General features: G+C 40.4%; 2 protein-coding genes across 5 annotated transcripts in view; one reads left to right on the forward strand and one right to left on the reverse strand.

Moving 5' to 3' along the window:
• Positions 1–234: 234 nt before the first annotated feature.
• Positions 235–2,326, forward strand: LOC136029751 (uncharacterized). The gene is made up of 2 exons (XM_065708257.1): positions 235–1,044; positions 1,463–2,326. Exons 1-2 carry the CDS (start codon positions 235–237, stop codon positions 2,324–2,326), a joined length of 1,674 nt encoding a protein of 557 aa, XP_065564329.1.
• Positions 2,327–7,742: 5,416 nt separating this feature from the next.
• Positions 7,743–16,550, reverse strand: part of LOC136029590 (baculoviral IAP repeat-containing protein 6-like) — a 397,865-nt gene continuing 389,057 nt past the window's right edge. For all 4 annotated transcript variants that reach the window (XM_065708088.1, XM_065708089.1, XM_065708086.1 and 1 more), the window contains one exon: positions 7,743–8,937. In XM_065708088.1, the coding sequence (XP_065564160.1) occupies positions 8,698–8,937 (240 nt within the window). In that variant the 3' untranslated portion in view covers positions 7,743–8,697. The remainder of the gene's footprint in view (positions 8,938–16,550) is intronic.

The following is a 16,550-nucleotide window of genomic DNA, read 5'->3' on the forward strand; positions in this document are numbered from 1 at the left end:
GACGAAGAAGATGGCCTATGGAATCTAATTGATGAAGAAATTTGAGAAATGGTCTGCGGAATGTAGAGAGAGGAGTACCAGAAAGTATAGGAATACTTTTGGGTGCGCTCAAAAGATTATATACTTTATCTTAGAGGGAACAAAGTATAATTGGAAGAATTTCCACACGTCAACTCTGCCATGTCGGCTATAAGCTTCTTGGATAGGAAGCAAAAATCTCTTGCAACGGCATAGATGAGGCACCGAGAGCTCCAGCGGACTTTCAATCCAAACTCTTTCACTATAGACGACCAGAGGAACTTGAAAGCTGGCGTGGAGAAGTTCATGGCCCCTGTGATCACGCGGCTAACAAGAAATCGGCTGGTTGAAGAGGTCCACACAAACCTCACTGCATACCTCTGCTTTTTGGTTTCATTTATGTACGGTCATCGGCCTGGAGTTCCGGAGAATATGACGGTGACGGAGTTTTTGAACCGGCGGTATGTGGAGGAGGAAAATATGTTCGTCATACTTGTTGAAAAACACAAGACCGCTAGCATAAAGTCCGCTGGTGTTGCACTCAGTGTACGCGAAGAAGTCATTTTTAGAAATTACCTATCGTTCATTCGACCTGATTTGATAAGGCCAGACTTGCCAGAGCCAGAACAATTCCTTTTATCGATGTCAGGACAGAAGATAAAAAACACAAGCATAACATTGCGGAGGTTCCTGGAGAAAATTTTCCCAGGCGAAATGAGGCCAGGTGTTCGTGTTCCAAATCAGACTACGATACGCCACTTAATCGCGACTATTAATAGGAATGCGACCAACCTGTCAAAGGAGGACAGGGATATGATGTTTGAGTACCTGTGCCATTCAGAAATTACATCAAAGAATGCGTACGAAGCCTATGCGTTCCGCCGGATTGCTGCAAGCAGAGCCATCATGGAAAAGTGCACTCAAGAAGCTGAAAAATGTTCTGCTTCGGAAAAAATTGAGGACATGGTCGACGAAGAGGTTGCTTCATGCATGGATGAGGCAGCCAGGAAAAGGGTTGCCAAGGCAGTAAGTATACCTTAAAATTATGTGATATAGATTTCTTAAACAGTCTTCATCATTTTATATAATCCTTAAGTAATCCTTTTTAATAATTCTTTAATAAGATTTTAAGTAATTCTTTTCAGGCTTTCAACGAAACTAAGAATTAATTGACCCTTTTTTTCTTTCCAGACTTTCGACTTTTATATAATCCTTAAGTAATCCCTTTTAATAATCCTTTAGTAAGCTTTTAAATGACTTTTGTCAATTAACAGGTTTTCGGGCCTGTATTTTGCTAGAATCTATACCTCTATATTGTAAATAAATTAAATCTAACTGTATATTAAATCTAAATGTCTATTTCCTCATGTCTGTTTCCTCTTTTCTTTTCTTTTCGGGCTTTCAACTAAACTAAGTATTAATTGACCCTTTTCTTTCTTTCCAGGCTTTCAACCGTGTTCTGGAGGAACAGCCAATAGATGGAAGGGCCAAGTTGAAGACGGCTTCTCTGAAATTGATAAGAAGAATCAATCCAGAGATAAAAAGCACAGCCATATTGAAGTCTGTTAAGGATCTCTACAGGAAACAGCTCAAACAGGCTCGAGCTGAGGAGATCCTTAAAAAAATGTCGGAGAAGCGTGGAATAGGAGCAGATCTCACTGAGGCCCTCACAGAAGCTAGCTTACAGATGGCAATTCGTCGGCTAGGATACCAAGACACCGTGCCGTCTCTGGAAGAGGTCCAGCAGACTTACAGCAGATTCAGGATCCCAAAACTCTTTCCTTCTGAGCCATTGGTAGATGACTATCTGACTCAATGTGTCCTTAATCAGTCCTGGCCGGGAATGACCGTAGCCCAGAGCCTCAACAAAGGAGCTGGACAAGGCGTTTATGCGACAATCCCGTTCTACAAAAATCAAGTAGTGGTTGAGATTCACGGGAAAAGGATGGCTACCATCGAGGCAAACAGACTCTTTCGGTCACTACTTGGAGAGGATGATGGAAGCAATTACTTTTTGACAGTTGACCAAGATGTTACGATAGATGCAAGAGAAGAGGCTTGCGCTTGCCATCCCCATCAGCAATGTTTCGGACGCCTTGTAAACCATAAGGCAAATGAGGATGGCCCGAATCTGAAGTCCAAGGCGTTGGTGGTTGATGGTCTGAAAAGACCTTTTCTCGTTGCGACACGAGACATCACGGCGGGAGAAGAGTTGTGCTTCGACTACGGAGTCAGGCCCGGCCAGTTCAATGAGGGCTATGAGCAGATGTTCCTCCTACCCGAGAAGCCCAGGAAGCGAAAGAGATAAGCCTTGATGGATTTAGCAATGGACGAGACACAAGAAGAAGTAAGGAGTGAGGAGCCTCAAATGGACACAAACACAAGCACACACACAGCCACAGACACAGAGCCATACACTCATACACATAGAAACACACTCACATACAATGGAGGAGATGTCAGAAGAAGCACGCAGTCCACCTTTGAAACAGACACCTTGGTGGGACAAAAAGCTGAACAAAAGAAATCTGCAGCGATGGAAGGAAATTCAGGAAATTTTTAGCAGCGATGATGAATCAATGTCGAGCCAAGAGCTGTCGGTAATTTTTCATCAAGTGGCAGGAACAAGTAGCAAGAAGACCAAACAATTGAAGATTGCAGAATGTAGTAAAGGTTTTGAGGCTGTGGCAAAGCGACTTTCTGCCACTCAGGAAGGGCAGCAAAAGAAGAGGAGAAAGAAAAAAAACAAGAAGAGCAAAGAAGACCACTGGGAAGTCAGTAACACACAATAGGTTTTTTTTTAATAATTGTTTTTAAGTAATCCTTTCAGGCTTTCAGCAAAACTAAGTATTAATTCACCCTTTTCTTTCTTTCCAGACTTTCAACTTTTATATAATCCTTAAGTAATCCCTTTTAATAATCCTTTAATAAGTTTTTAAGTAATAATTTTGTCAATTAACAGGTTTGTCAATGGAAAATCACTAACACACATCAGTTTTTTTTAAATAATTGTTTTTGTTATTAAATTACTGTCAGTGATTGTTTCACAAGATGACCGAAAAGTCACTAAACTACAATAATTTTTTTTAGAATAATTTTTATAATATTTTTTGTTATTTTAATACAATGACATTATATGACACAATACACATAATAATAAATATTACATGACACAGAGGATGAGGCCTACTGGGGAACCTCTTTAAAAAAGACGCGCCACTAGCCTTGACCTCTTGGGTGGTGTGGAACAAAGGCATCTTTTCCAGGTTTCATTCTCAAATCTCTGAAGATATTTGCCTGTGTAACAATGGAGCAACTCAATATTGGTGCTGATTAACAGAATGTACTACATTGGCAATTCAAGAAAATTTATAAGTGGCATGAAGACTAGTTGATTTCCATTTTTATTTAATTATTTCTTGTGGGGTGGCCATTTTTGGTACCCCATTATTTTTGGAAGGACAGATCCCCCACCCTAAGAAGGGGAAACCGAATAAACATGTCTAATAGCGTGTATGGGGCTGTTTGTTTTTGGATGTTTGTGTATGCATGTGTTGGTCTATGTGTGTATGTGTATGTGTGTGTGTGTGTTTCACTACATTTATCTGTGTGTGTTTTGTTTGCATGTTAAGATATGTGTGTTAGTTTCGCCTGAGCTGAGGCCGGGGGGATTTCATAATCTGACAGGGTCATTGGTTTTTCAAACCAATCACCAAAGTCACCTGGTCACCACAAACCTAGTAATGCCAGTATGCCCCTTGGAGTCAACAGTTCAACATCAAATAAACCAATTTCCTACTACCAAAGTCATAGTAGTCCATTCCTGTGACAAAAGGCTGTCAGTCAAAGTGTTTTATCCAAGAAGAATTGGATTTTAATCCTCAATGGGCCCTTAATACTCTGTGCACCCATAATGTGTAACGATTCCTCTGAGTTCAACCAAAAAGGAGCTCAATTACCATTACCCAGTTGGGTGACAAGTAAAAGGGTTATCCACAAGAGGAATAGCCCTGGGCCTTGTCTACTTGATGAGATCACTTGTACTCCTTGTACCATTGATTCCCTTAACCAATGGCCCACAACAAAAAGGCTAACGATACCAGTAAGCGAGACCAAATACCTCTCACCAAATCCTCTCAACATGAACACTTGACACAAAACTTGACGAGATCTCTTGCATTCTCTATAGGCGTTAAAATCAACGGCCCTATAGAAGCAAGGAGCCTAGAAGTGACGGTATCCAAATACCGTATGATAAAAACATCCGTCTCTCAGCCAGACGTAGTCCAAGCTCAAAGGCTGGACATACAATTTGCGTTCAAAATAGAGATGACGAGGCATTTGGCTATTAAACATATGTATTTGGTTTCCCCATCTTTGGGTGGAGGATCTGCCCTTACAAAAACGATGAGGCGCTCAAAAAATGGACACCTCATTAAACATAATTAAATAAACACTGAATAAGACTCTTCCTGCCACTTCTACAAAATCTTCTCTTGCTCTGTAGAAATTCTTCGGGTACTCGGCAATACAATTGGTATCAGGATGGCTATGCTGCTTCACGTGGCTTCGATCTCAAGGACTTGGTCGCTGATACTCGGCAACTGGTGAACACAGGATGACTTGTGGGACATCTACATGGGGTATTGGGGTAATCAGGTTCTCAGCTACTTACAAGGGGCATTGGGAACATCAAATTATATCCGCTATGAGGGGATAGGGTACAGCTATTTCAATGCTTGTGGAAACATCTCCACAAACTTACTGGGGGCAAATTGTTGCACTGGGTTATGGGAAATACATCTTCTTTGGCTACTCTGATAGGTGATTTGGTACATAACTTCGGTGGTGGGGAATACCTCTTTGGTGGTGAGGGGGATGTGTTGCTACGCCGGTTGGTGGGGATAAGTTGGGTCGGGAACATGGGGTATTCGTTGAAGGGTGGCTCTTCGGACCGTAGAGTTCCAGGCCCACCAAATGGTTACGTCTTTGTATAGAACGACTCTGGATAAAAACCCAAGCTGACGAGGGTTAAAGTATACTCCCAATGCCTTATAGCACTTTGGACTTATCTAACCCCGTCTGGTGAAGGTTATAGCTTCACACTTGATTGTTTCTAGGCCGTGGATTGATTTGATTGTTTTGATTAGCCAAGGGGCTATTCTGTACTTCTCCACTTTTTCTTCGTGAAGCCTATCCAGGTCGTATCCCTCGGCTCTAACCTGGGCGTCAAATATAACCCCATCCTCGCCTTTAATTGCAAAGATATCAGGTCTCCAACGTCCCATGGCTCTCGTGGTACCGGGGGTAAGGGTGGTGAAGCATGGTTCCTTTATCACTCTGTACCCGTCATATTCTATCCATTTTGTGGTTATGTCTCTAACCCGGTCATGCTGTTTTATACGATTAGGGTGTGTTCTCACGCAACCCATCGAGACGTGATTCGCTGTCTCGGGTGCGAGGCAGCCGGCTCTACAATTTCTCAGCAAGTCTTGGCCCCTTGCCGTTCGGCTTCAGGTTGGGATGGCATTGATTCGGTGGTGGATCATTCTTTTATACCTCCTGCTATCTAAGTCGGCAGGGGGCTTATCCACCCAATTTTGGGATAGAGGAAAAGACCCAAGACCCTTCAGGGCCGCTCCATCACGGGATTTGTAGAGTTGGTTGGAGTGGTATTTATCGTAGCGTGTTTTGGACATGGCGTAGGTCTCGCCAACTTTCAGCAGTTTACGTAGGTAGTTACGGTGATTATCCATTTCGTTTGTTCTGCATATAGCTAGGAAAGAGTGGGGAGGCTCATAACAGGAAACCTTTTGAATTGTCTAGGCGCTTCGGCTGGCTCTAATTCGAGGGATCGAGAGCCTGAGCTCCTGGATGCCAAGGCCACCGTCTGATACTCTAGCGTGCAGGTAAGCGTTGAGCACATCATGCGGGAGGTCAAGGAACGCTCTCACAGGTGATCTCACGGACCTATCCAACGAGGCTAGTGACCCTGATGAAAAAGGGCTTAAAATTAGCTGATGTACAAACTTATGGATGAAGAATTACTTCAAACAGAACAGACGTTGATGGGGGGTTAAGGGGGCCTTCTGAATCTTAGTAAGTAGAGTATTAATATCATTAAGAGTCGCCGGGTTTTTAACCCCATAGGGGGCCATATCCACACCTAGGTACGAAACCTTTTGGTCTGCTCTGAGAGTTTTCGCTAGGGTATTGTCGACTGACACGAAAGGTACTGTGATGAACTTAGTCTTTTTGGATTTAGGGTTGGCATCAATGCCGACTGATATGCTTTTTGCTCCGTTAATATGTAGTCCCCGTTTCTTTAATACTTTAACAATGATATCTACGGACTTTTGTAACCCGACTTTGGTGGAGGGCGCGATGACCAAGTCATCCACGTAGGCAATAGCTGGGATCAGGGTGTCATTGATTGTAAAGCCCACCTCGTGGGGAATAGCTCCCTGAGCTTCATCCACCACAAGGTTGAAAAGAACGGGACTTAAAGGATCGCCTTGCTCAACGCCTCTACTTAGTTTGGCAAGCGTCTCTCCCCTGCCGTTCGGGAACTCAAAAATTGAAGTTGTTTCGCGTTAGATTGACTCAATATAGTCAAGGAAGGAAGGTGGAAGGCCTTGTGCTCTACACGCACGGAGAATTAAATGGTGGCTTACTGAGTCGAAAGCCTTTCGGACGTCTAAACTCAGTAAATACACCGACTTATAAGATGTTTTGGCCTTTTTTGGAATGCTGTTGATGATTAGTGCATTCACTAGTGAACCATCAACTTGTGAGAAAGCAGTTTGAGCAGGGGAGATATCGACTACTTTGGCAAGACGGGTTGCGATGACTCTATGGAGCCATCATTGGAGCAAAGAGGATATAGAGACTGGTCTAAAGTCAGCGGGGTCTGTAGCCCCATCAGACTTAGGGAGTAAAACGGTACGCGACTTCAAGAAAGGCTTAGGGGTTACTCTGAAGAAATAAATAGCGGTGAATAGCACTGCAAGAACCTCGTACCCAAATTGTGTGCAGTCGACAATTCGTAGGCCGTCTGGTCCAGGAGATTGGTCTCCAGACGGCTTAAGTTTAGCTATTTCGGGTACTTCTATCGGGCGCCATAACGTAGAAACATCATTTTGGTTCCCAACTGGAGGTAAAGGTTCTATATCTAGGGGTGAGAGTCTTCCGAAAATACCAGTCCAGAACTGTTTGAACGCTGAGATGTCAACCGGACCTGGTTTTTTGGACATATCAAGAATAGCGTAAGCTGCGATGGAAGGGTTTTTCTTCAATAGTCTTTGGATTCGGTCATACTGTTGGCACCTATAGACACGCTTGACCTTTCTGCTACGGAACCCGTCATGCCTCATTGGGCCCTCGGACCGACTGGCCCCTTTAGGCTTGGTGGGCTTATAGAAATAATCTTCCAGAATTTCGTTAATTATGGAGATACCCTCGCTGGGTCTGTCAGCCAGACAAAGGTTGACTAGACTATGCAGTTTCGCGTCTAGCGCCGCATTCTTAGATAAGGATCTTGAATTAGCTGATTTGAAGAAATCTTTAAACAAGTCAACTGGGGAGCTAACAAGGATAGGGGGTACAGGATAAGGCGAAACTGGTGATTCATGCTGTTGTGGATGAGAGGGGATGAACTCCGGGGCATCTGGATTAAATAGGAGGTTGGGCTCTTCTCGCTTAGTCTTCTCAGGGGTTTCTACTATAGTGGGGAGTTATACGGTTGTACGCTCACTTAGCTTCCGTCTTTCGGCCTTTTTCAACCTTGGCTTTTCTGCCTCTAAGGTAGGGCCCATGGGTCTATCAGATAGACTTGATGATGGGTTCGATGTACTTGAAATGGTACTATCCTGTCGGGAAAGGCTTCTAGTTATCCTCCTATTTTCGGGGATGGGTCGTCTACTAGTTCCGGGTTTGGGTATAGGGAAATCATCTATCTTGGGAGTAGGGAGAGGGACAGTTGGTGAGGAACTACTTAGTCTGGAAGATTTCCTTGTATGTTGAGGTGGTGGTATAAGGTCCACCGGAACAGAACAACTGGGTTGGTCATAGGGAACGGCGGATTCATTAGGTTGAGAGACTGGAGGGTGGGCAGCTGGCGGAGATGGTTGTGGGCTCGGTCTTGAGGTGAGCCTCTCGATAGCCTGTGTCACGAGGATTGTCGGAATTTCGTTGTCGGCCCTTATAAGCATCTATCGTTCTATTGGGGAATGCGATTGCTAATTGCTTATTAATATCGGCACCTGAGGGAGGTTTATCGCCGTAGCTAAGGATTATGCGGGCCTCTTCTTCCGCAACCAAATTACATTCTTCGTCCACCCACGTGCGTGAATCCAAGATTGGTATTCTCTGGTTATATTCTTGGTTATATTTGTATCTTGCCTTTGGTTGAAGGAGGCCAACCATATTTAGAGGATAAACTATCACTAATAAAAAGAGTCTCTACTAACGGGTCAGAAATATCCGCTTTATACCGAGACGTTTTTTCGCTTTGTGTGCCACTCATAGGAGACCATGACAAAGGGGAGAAAAACTTATTCTTCGTATTTTTTAGCAAATCAGAACCTAAGGTTTTTCCTCCATTTGATTTTGTCAACTCATAAGGCTTTACTCGTCGAGAGAGGTCATAAACGTTTAAAATCAGGGCTAACTCATTATTTGTTACAGTTTCAATTGTAGGTGAGTCCAAAAGTTCAAATGACAAAAATCAACAGCACTAGTCATAAAATGAATCCTCCTAACAGAAAGACCGGCAATTAGACTAGAACTAACACCATCCTGCCTGAGTTTCTCTGGTGTACAAGGTCCAATTACACAAAGAGACGTCCAAGTGGAAGAGAGGTCAAAGTCAGGGCCATTTTGAACAGTTTTTGAAATATCTATTTCAAACGACATTTCCCTCTGAAAAAAGAAAATGTGAATAAATTCTCCCTACAGAAGGGCATAAGATGCCCACATATATATTTTTGGCTAGCAAAGGATCGGCGCAACAAACAAAGAAGGCTTAACTTTTCAGTGAGAGAAATATGTTTTCCCTTCTGTTTTATTTGTGTTTTTATTTCCTTTTTTGCAAATGTTTCTTTTTACGATTAGCAAAGGTTAACGACTAAAATAAAAAGTATTCTAAGAAAAAAAGCATAAAAATCCTTAGAATTGTCAACACACTTCCTTGTTTTTATCTCCTAAGACTTTTTTTATCGTCTCCTTCTCCTTTGGCGGAAAAAGTAAACCAACAACAATTACAAAAATACATACTGTATTGAGGAGAAAGGAGAAGATGAGAAAAGAAAAAGGGTAACTGGAGAAAAAGTAACTGAATATAGGGATGATAATCACCACAAAGCATAAAAAATATCAGTATAGTCTTCAGCTGTAAGTTGAAATAATCATATTCTTCAAATTCTTTTTAAACGTGAGGAACGATGGTTGTTCAATAACTAAGTCAGATGACTTGCATTGATTCGCAATTGAAGGAATTTGATATCTTAAATTTGATTCTTGCTCTCTCATTCTTAACAAACTGGAAAATAAACTTTTCCCTAGCTTTTGATAAATAACAGTTATTTTTTCAATACAAAGTTTCAGTCTATTCAAAAAGTGATTTTTATGTAAGATTATTAAAACTGCATTCTTAAATCAGAATGAAAATTTTGTTACTTATCAAGAATACTAAGAAATAAAATGATATTTCAGTTTCAGATAAGTTTTCGTTCTTGCTAAATGGCCTAAAATTATCATTGATTTATTATAAAGAATTGGAAGCACTCACAGATTTGATGAGAAAGTTAATATACAGACATTCGAATGATACTTAAAATAGCAATCAGTTCTTTTTATTAACCGAAAGTAAAGAGCGACATTAAAACTTAATGACTTGTTTTTTTTTAAATTTAACTTCTGAGCGTTTTTGACTTAATGTAGATTTTGAGTTTGGCTCACCCAACATGAATAATTAAAAAGAAACTTGTACATTAATTTTAGTTTAATTACAAATAATTACCTTAAAAAAACCTAAGTTTGATTTTTGATCCAGTTGTTTAAGAAAGACTCCTGAATCACAAAGGCTGTTTAATTAGAGTAATAAACTCTTTTAAAAGTTTAAAAATGAACTTTAGCGTAAGAGTGAGCTATTGAGAAGAAGCATCCCATCTTATATACGTAATATTTTCTGTTCGTTTTAAGTTTTAATGTTATTCCTTGCTTAGATTTGGAAAAATAAAATTTGTTTATTGAACAAAATCCGAACTTTAGCGTAAAGAGGAAGGTATTGAGGAGAAGCAAACTCCCTCATGCACGTAATATAAAGGGGTTCACCCCTCGTCAATACCCCACTCTTTACGCAAAAGTTCGAATTTTTTTCCAATTCTTTAAGAATTACCCCTAAATCACAAAGGCCGTTTAATTAGAAAAAACAGCTCTTTTGAAATTGCTAAAAACTCTTTAGCGTCAAGACCGGGGCATTGACGAGGGGATTAATGTAGTTAATATTCTCTGTTCGTCTTAAGTTTTAATGTTACTCCTTACTTTCAGTTGAAAAAACCTTATTTTCTCATTTAATTTCTAATTGTTTCTAGGAAATGCAGTGCCTCCTTCATGAAAATTATCTTTTCTCGTGAAAAATTCCTCCATGGAAAGATCCTCCCATGTAAAGCTATCCGCCAACTCCCCCCCCTCCTTCCACGCCTACCAGAAAACGTCTCTATGCTTCCCAGCAACAATACTAGGCTATATGCAAACAACGGGCAAAATTCATAACTTGCAGCCCTTCCCTCGGGGACAGTGGGGGATTAAGTCGTCCTGAAAGACATAGCTATTAGATATTTTGACTATGCTGAACAAAAAGGCTATCTCAAAATTTTGATCCGGTGACTTTGGGAAAAATGCGCGTGAGAGGGGCCTAGTTGCTCACAAATAAAGAAAACTCACAAATGCTACACAAAAAGGAAAAGAATAAGGAACAAGGCACAAGCTTGGATGTCTATTATATGCATATAGTATACATATATATGTATGATTTGATATTCTGGTATCTGGTATATATATGATTTGATCTTCTGGTATGGGAGTCATGCGAAAGGAAATAGCAGTTTAATTTAAAATATTTAAAAAGTATACCCCATCAAACTTTACTTCAGAAAACTATTGTGTTTGATAAATTTAATTAATCTTTTGCATCATTAAATTGGGAAAAGTATTTTTTTTTCTATTTTACTTTAAGGAGAAATATATTGAAATTTTGTTGTGTTGCTGTATATCTTTTATACTTTGTTGGAATCTTCAAACATAAAAATTTGAATATTTTTCGATCTTTGCATGAATTGAGTTATTTTTGGCTTCAAAGAAATTTTAATGTGCCTTCTTTTTTTCAATCCTTTTGTTAATTTTCGTGACAAAATTGAGACAAAAATGCAAAGACGTACAATCTTTTTTTTCAACTTTGTTCGCGTCTATGACTTCTCTCTCTCTCTCTCTCTCTCTCTCTCTCTCTCTCTCTCTCTATCTCTCTCTCTATCTCTCTCTCTATCTCTCTCTCTCTCTCTCTCTCTCTCTCTCTCTCTCTATCTCTCTATCTCTCTCTCTCTTTCTCTCTATCTCTCTCTGTCTCTCTGTCTCTCGATAACAAAAATTTACTGGGATAGGTACAGTTTTATCAACTCCAGCAATGATATTTTTTAAAGTTCTTGATGGTTTTCCGGTAATTATGCTAGCTGAACTAGAGCAAAAAAAGAAAATCGTTTCTAAATTTGTAGGGAAAACAGGGCTTCAAATGGAAAAGAAAAAAAAGTTAGAATTTCGTTTAGACCACAAATATCCACGCAAACAATTGAACGATCGGGGAAATAACCCAAGAGTGCCAATTCTAGAAAATGCGTAAGGCAAGAATTTTTATATTCCTCTTAGAACTATACCAAAAAGGTATTTTCAAAATGTAGGGAGGGAATTTTGCAAAAAAAAAAATAACAGAAAGAATGTATTGTTTCAAATCTATTACAGGGGGGGGGGGTAATTTCAACAGTTTCTTGTCGATGCGCCTGTGTTGAACATGCTACAAAAATAAAACAAGCCTATTGATAAAGCTGGCGATATTAAAATCCAAAACCATGCTCTTTGTTGGATCATCTAAATTACAGTCTTATTGATATAGTTGTTGATTAAGAGATTCTATTTATCAGGAATCTAGGAATCTTTTTCCTAATTTAGAACTATTTCAAAGAATCTAGTGATTTATTTTTCACCCGGTGGTAGCTCTGTTCTGAGTTTAATTTGTGAACATCTGGCTTGAATCGGAGGTATTGCAGGTCTGCAATTCTTTCAGTTAGGACACAATTTATTCCGGATGACTTTACTTAAAATTTAACTTACAATTTTGAAGGAAGGCAAAAAAAAGAAGTAAATTTTTGGTCTGGTGGCTATGGTCGAAGTAATGCAAGAGGTTACCTCGCTGGTGGTCACCATTTCCCTGGTGGTTGGTACGAATTCTAAGTGAATTGACATATAGTCAGAAATATTTGGTATTCGCCTATGGTAATAAGAAAAACCGCTAGTATTGTGAAGGAGGATGTGATTGATAGTAAAGCAAATAAAACGGCTTGTGCGGGAAACTACTAGTAACTCAGTCAGCGCCTTAGTAAAAAAGTAACATCGCAAAAAGGCGTCGAAAGTGAAGCTGACGTCTCAGATAGAACTTGAAAATATTACTCAGACCGTTTATGATGGTACGTAAGATCCTGTATAGCCACTTTCAATAAAAAATGTCCCGAGGGATGGATCTTCTAAACAGAATAAAGCCCTTTATTCCTCAAAAAGCACTCGAAACTTTATATTATTCTTCAATTCCTTCATGTTTTGAGTATGGATGCACTCTTTGATCTAATTTCTATAGTTACAATTCGTGTAAAATCCAAGTAATGCTGAAATCGGGCAGTAGAACTCCATTTTTAAACTAAGACTCTACAAAAGAATCATTCTGTCTGGCAACCCTTTTAAATATTTCTAAAATATCTATTTTAAAAGTCGCAATTTTAGTTTACATATGTATCCACTTATTATCAGCACTTGGACCAAGATAACTTAACAAATTTTCATTTAGCTGAACATGCTGTCCACTGCCAAGTCCGTGCTGAACAACTCAAAATTCGTACACAGGATGATGGACCCACTTTTAAATTAAACTTCCATAAAACAGATATAACAAAACTCAAAATAATACTAGAGCATACCGATTGGGACAACCTTGTGTATAACCTACCAATCGCCGAAGCCTGGGAAGTTTTCTATGGCATACTTCACCGAGCCGTCACTCAAACCACACCATTCAGGAACAACAAACACATTGGCAAAAGGATATTCCTTCCCAAACACATAAGAAAGCTCATCAGGGACCGGAAGAAGTCATACAGGGATTACATAGCCTCTGGAAGCATAAGTAGACTCGCCAAGCTTCAAAAACTCAGCTCAAAATGTAGAAAAGCTATCAGAAACTACAACAAAGATTGCGAACGAGAAGAATTCCAGAAAATAAGAACAAAAAGCGATTTCTACAACCTGTGCAAACGCAAGCTAGGTGAGCAACAGAAACTACCAACACTAATAGATCGAAGTGATGTGGTCCATAGCACTAGTCTAGATAAGGCGAATGCTCTTGTAAAATTCTTCACCAGCACGATCACTATTGACGATGGCTATTTACCTCAACTCTAATACTCACACCCAGGAAGCGAGCTCCACAGCATTGGCTTCACGCCAGGAAGTGTTCTAAGAGCAATAAAGGGCATGAAAGCGTCTAAGGCACTCAATTCTGATGGCATCCCGTCCTTCATCCAGAAAGAAGTGAAAGACGAGCTATGTGAACCTCTGGCAATACTTTTCCAAATCTCATTCGAGCAATGCAAGTTTCCTACTTCCTGGAAGCTATCCCATGTAACACCTATTTTCAAAGGAAAAGGGAAACGGACTGACCCGGAGAATTATCGCCCGATCAGCCTTACTTCACCTTTCCTAAAAATCATGAAAAGGGTCATACTGGAAAAGTTAAACTCGCATCTCGAATTGAACAACTTCATCTCAGATCATCAGCATGGCTTCTGTAAAAGTCGTTCTACTGTTTCCCAACTAGTAGTGATACACGACTACATCCAGTCTACCCTTGACTGTGGGATTCCAATAGATATTATGCTAATCGATCTACTTAAGGCCTTCGACCGAATATCCTTGCGAAAACTCATCCACTACCTAGAAATCAACGGAATCAAGGGACAGCTAAGAAATTGGCTCTCAGCGTACCTGAATGATAGAAAAATAGCAGTCAAGGTTGCAGACACACTATCCACATGGACAGATGCAACCAGTGGCGTCACAGAAGGTAGTTTTCTCGGCCCAGTCTTGTTCATCTTGTACATAGACATTTGCATAAATGCCATTTCCCAAACCTACTTCGGTCTGTTTGCAGACGATTCGAAGCTCCTGGGAGAAGCTAGTGCATCATCACAAATCCAAAGCGACTTGGATGCCCTGACAGAGAAGCTCGAAGAAGGGCAACTTTCACCAAATTTAGCAAAATGCTCTGTCGTCCATCTTGGCCGCCAAAAATCCAATTTACTCATACAAAATGAAAGGTATCGACCTGACAAAATCTACCTGTGAAAAGGACCTAGGTGTAATTCTGAGCTTGGACCTCAAACCAGAAAAGTATATCGGCCTGGTTGTGCGTGAAGCGTCAAATACTCTCTGGCTACTCAGTCAATCCCTATGATACCTTGACAATCACTCAAAGATATCAGCATACACAAGCTACGTCAGGCCACAGCTTGAATACGCCACTGTCATCTGGTCGCCATATCTCAAAAAGGATATTGACAAAATAGAACGGGTCCAGAACGCTTTGTAAAAGGACTTCAAGGATTCAGAAACCTTCCGTATGACGAAGCTCTAAGAAGGCTCACTCTCCATAAACTTGAGACAAGAAAAACGATCTTAGACTTAAAAACCCTCTTCAAGATAGTTCATGAGAATTTCAGGAACGTAAAAGACAAGCCTGTTCAAAAACTTCCCCAAAGCAACACAAAATCGCACAGTCTGCAATTGGAGTCCGTGAAAATGAAGATTGCAAGATCTAATTCTTACCATCATTCGTTCATACCCCGGGTCATCAGGATCTGGAACAAACTACCATTCCCAGTAGAAAAGATGAAATCACTGAAAGCCTTCTCCAACAGCCTAAATATAAACATACCATATCTCGAGACTTTTAACATAGGACTACTTTAAATGGGAATCGTGCCGCAGTCGATCCGCTCTTCGCCCTGCCATAACATTTTTCCTTTAAAAAGGTGTCAGCTGTATAGAAATTTGGTATTAAGAGGCGTGAGGAATAAAGTTATTTATTTATTTAGCTACACACTACCATTCTTTCCCAACAACCTCATCAGAAAACAATTTACTCATCTCCCATAGACTACAAAATTCAGAAAAGTGTAATGTCGTCACGACATGATCAAATAATCGTCGAAAGTGATTGAAGGGCAACTGAAACCCCCTCCGACGCCCACCATTTCTCCAAACACGTTTAATAAAAAAGTTGAAGCAGCCATTTTGTTCAACGTAGTTTAAAGATCCGGAAATCATGTCTTTGAGGATGAACACTCATCCAGAGCCCTAAGGACAAGGGTTTTAACTTATGCCCTGGGGATATTTACACAGAAACAGGTATTCATATAGAAACATATAGGGCAGGTTTATATAAAAACAGTGATTGTATAAACTTCGGAAGGGGCTCATTTGATCGTTAATCAGAATTTTTAATACCATTTTTGATATTCAGAGTGATTAGAGCGTGGATACCCCCCCCCCCCCCCCCAAACACACACCTCGTATTTTCCCGAAATGCATCCGATAAAAATTTTTTAATGGCAATTTGTTGTCGTAGAAACTTCGAAAAGAGCTTATTCAATTGAAATAGAAAGGGCTAATACCCTTTTATTAGTCAAAAGTGACTAGAGATAACCTAATCTTCCTCCCACGCCCACCATTTCCCCAAACCCATCCAATTAAAATTTTGAGCCTTCAGGGCAAGGGTTGTAAGTTATACGTTGGGGGCATATAAGGTATATATAGAAAGGGTAATCGTGTAGGCTTCGGAGGGGCCTCATTGGATTGGTAATCAGAAGTTCTAGTGCCCATTTTAAGATTCAAAGTGATCAGAGGGTGGATACCCCCTCCCTCCCAGTGATTAGAGCGTGGATACCCCCCCCCCCAAACACACACCTCGTATTTTCCCGAAATGCATCCGATAAAAATTTTTTAATGGCAATTTGTTGTCGTAGAAACTTCGAAAAGAGCTTATTCAATTGAAATAGAAAGGGCTAATACCCTTTTATTAGTCAAAAGTGACTAGAGATAAGCTAATCTTCCTCCCACGCCCACCATTTCCCCAAACCCATCCAATTAAAATTTTGAGCCTTCAGGGCAAGGGTTGTAAGTTATACGTTGGGGGCATATAAGGTATATATAGAAAG

The sequence above is a fragment of the Artemia franciscana genome, chromosome 7, assembly GCF_032884065.1.
Source record: "Artemia franciscana chromosome 7, ASM3288406v1, whole genome shotgun sequence".
Taxonomy (NCBI): domain Eukaryota; kingdom Metazoa; phylum Arthropoda; class Branchiopoda; order Anostraca; family Artemiidae; genus Artemia; species Artemia franciscana.

What these genes read in the sequence shown, in the direction of transcription:
- LOC136029751 (XM_065708257.1), top strand. Translation starts at nt 235, where the DNA reads ATGAGGCACCGAGAGCTCCAGCGGACTTTCAATCCAAACTCTTTCACT. An exon ending in GGAAAAGGGTTGCCAAGGCA is followed by an intron (nt 1,045 to 1,462) that starts GTAAGTATACCT and finishes CTTTCTTTCCAG; the next exon opens with GCTTTCAACCGTGTTCTGGA.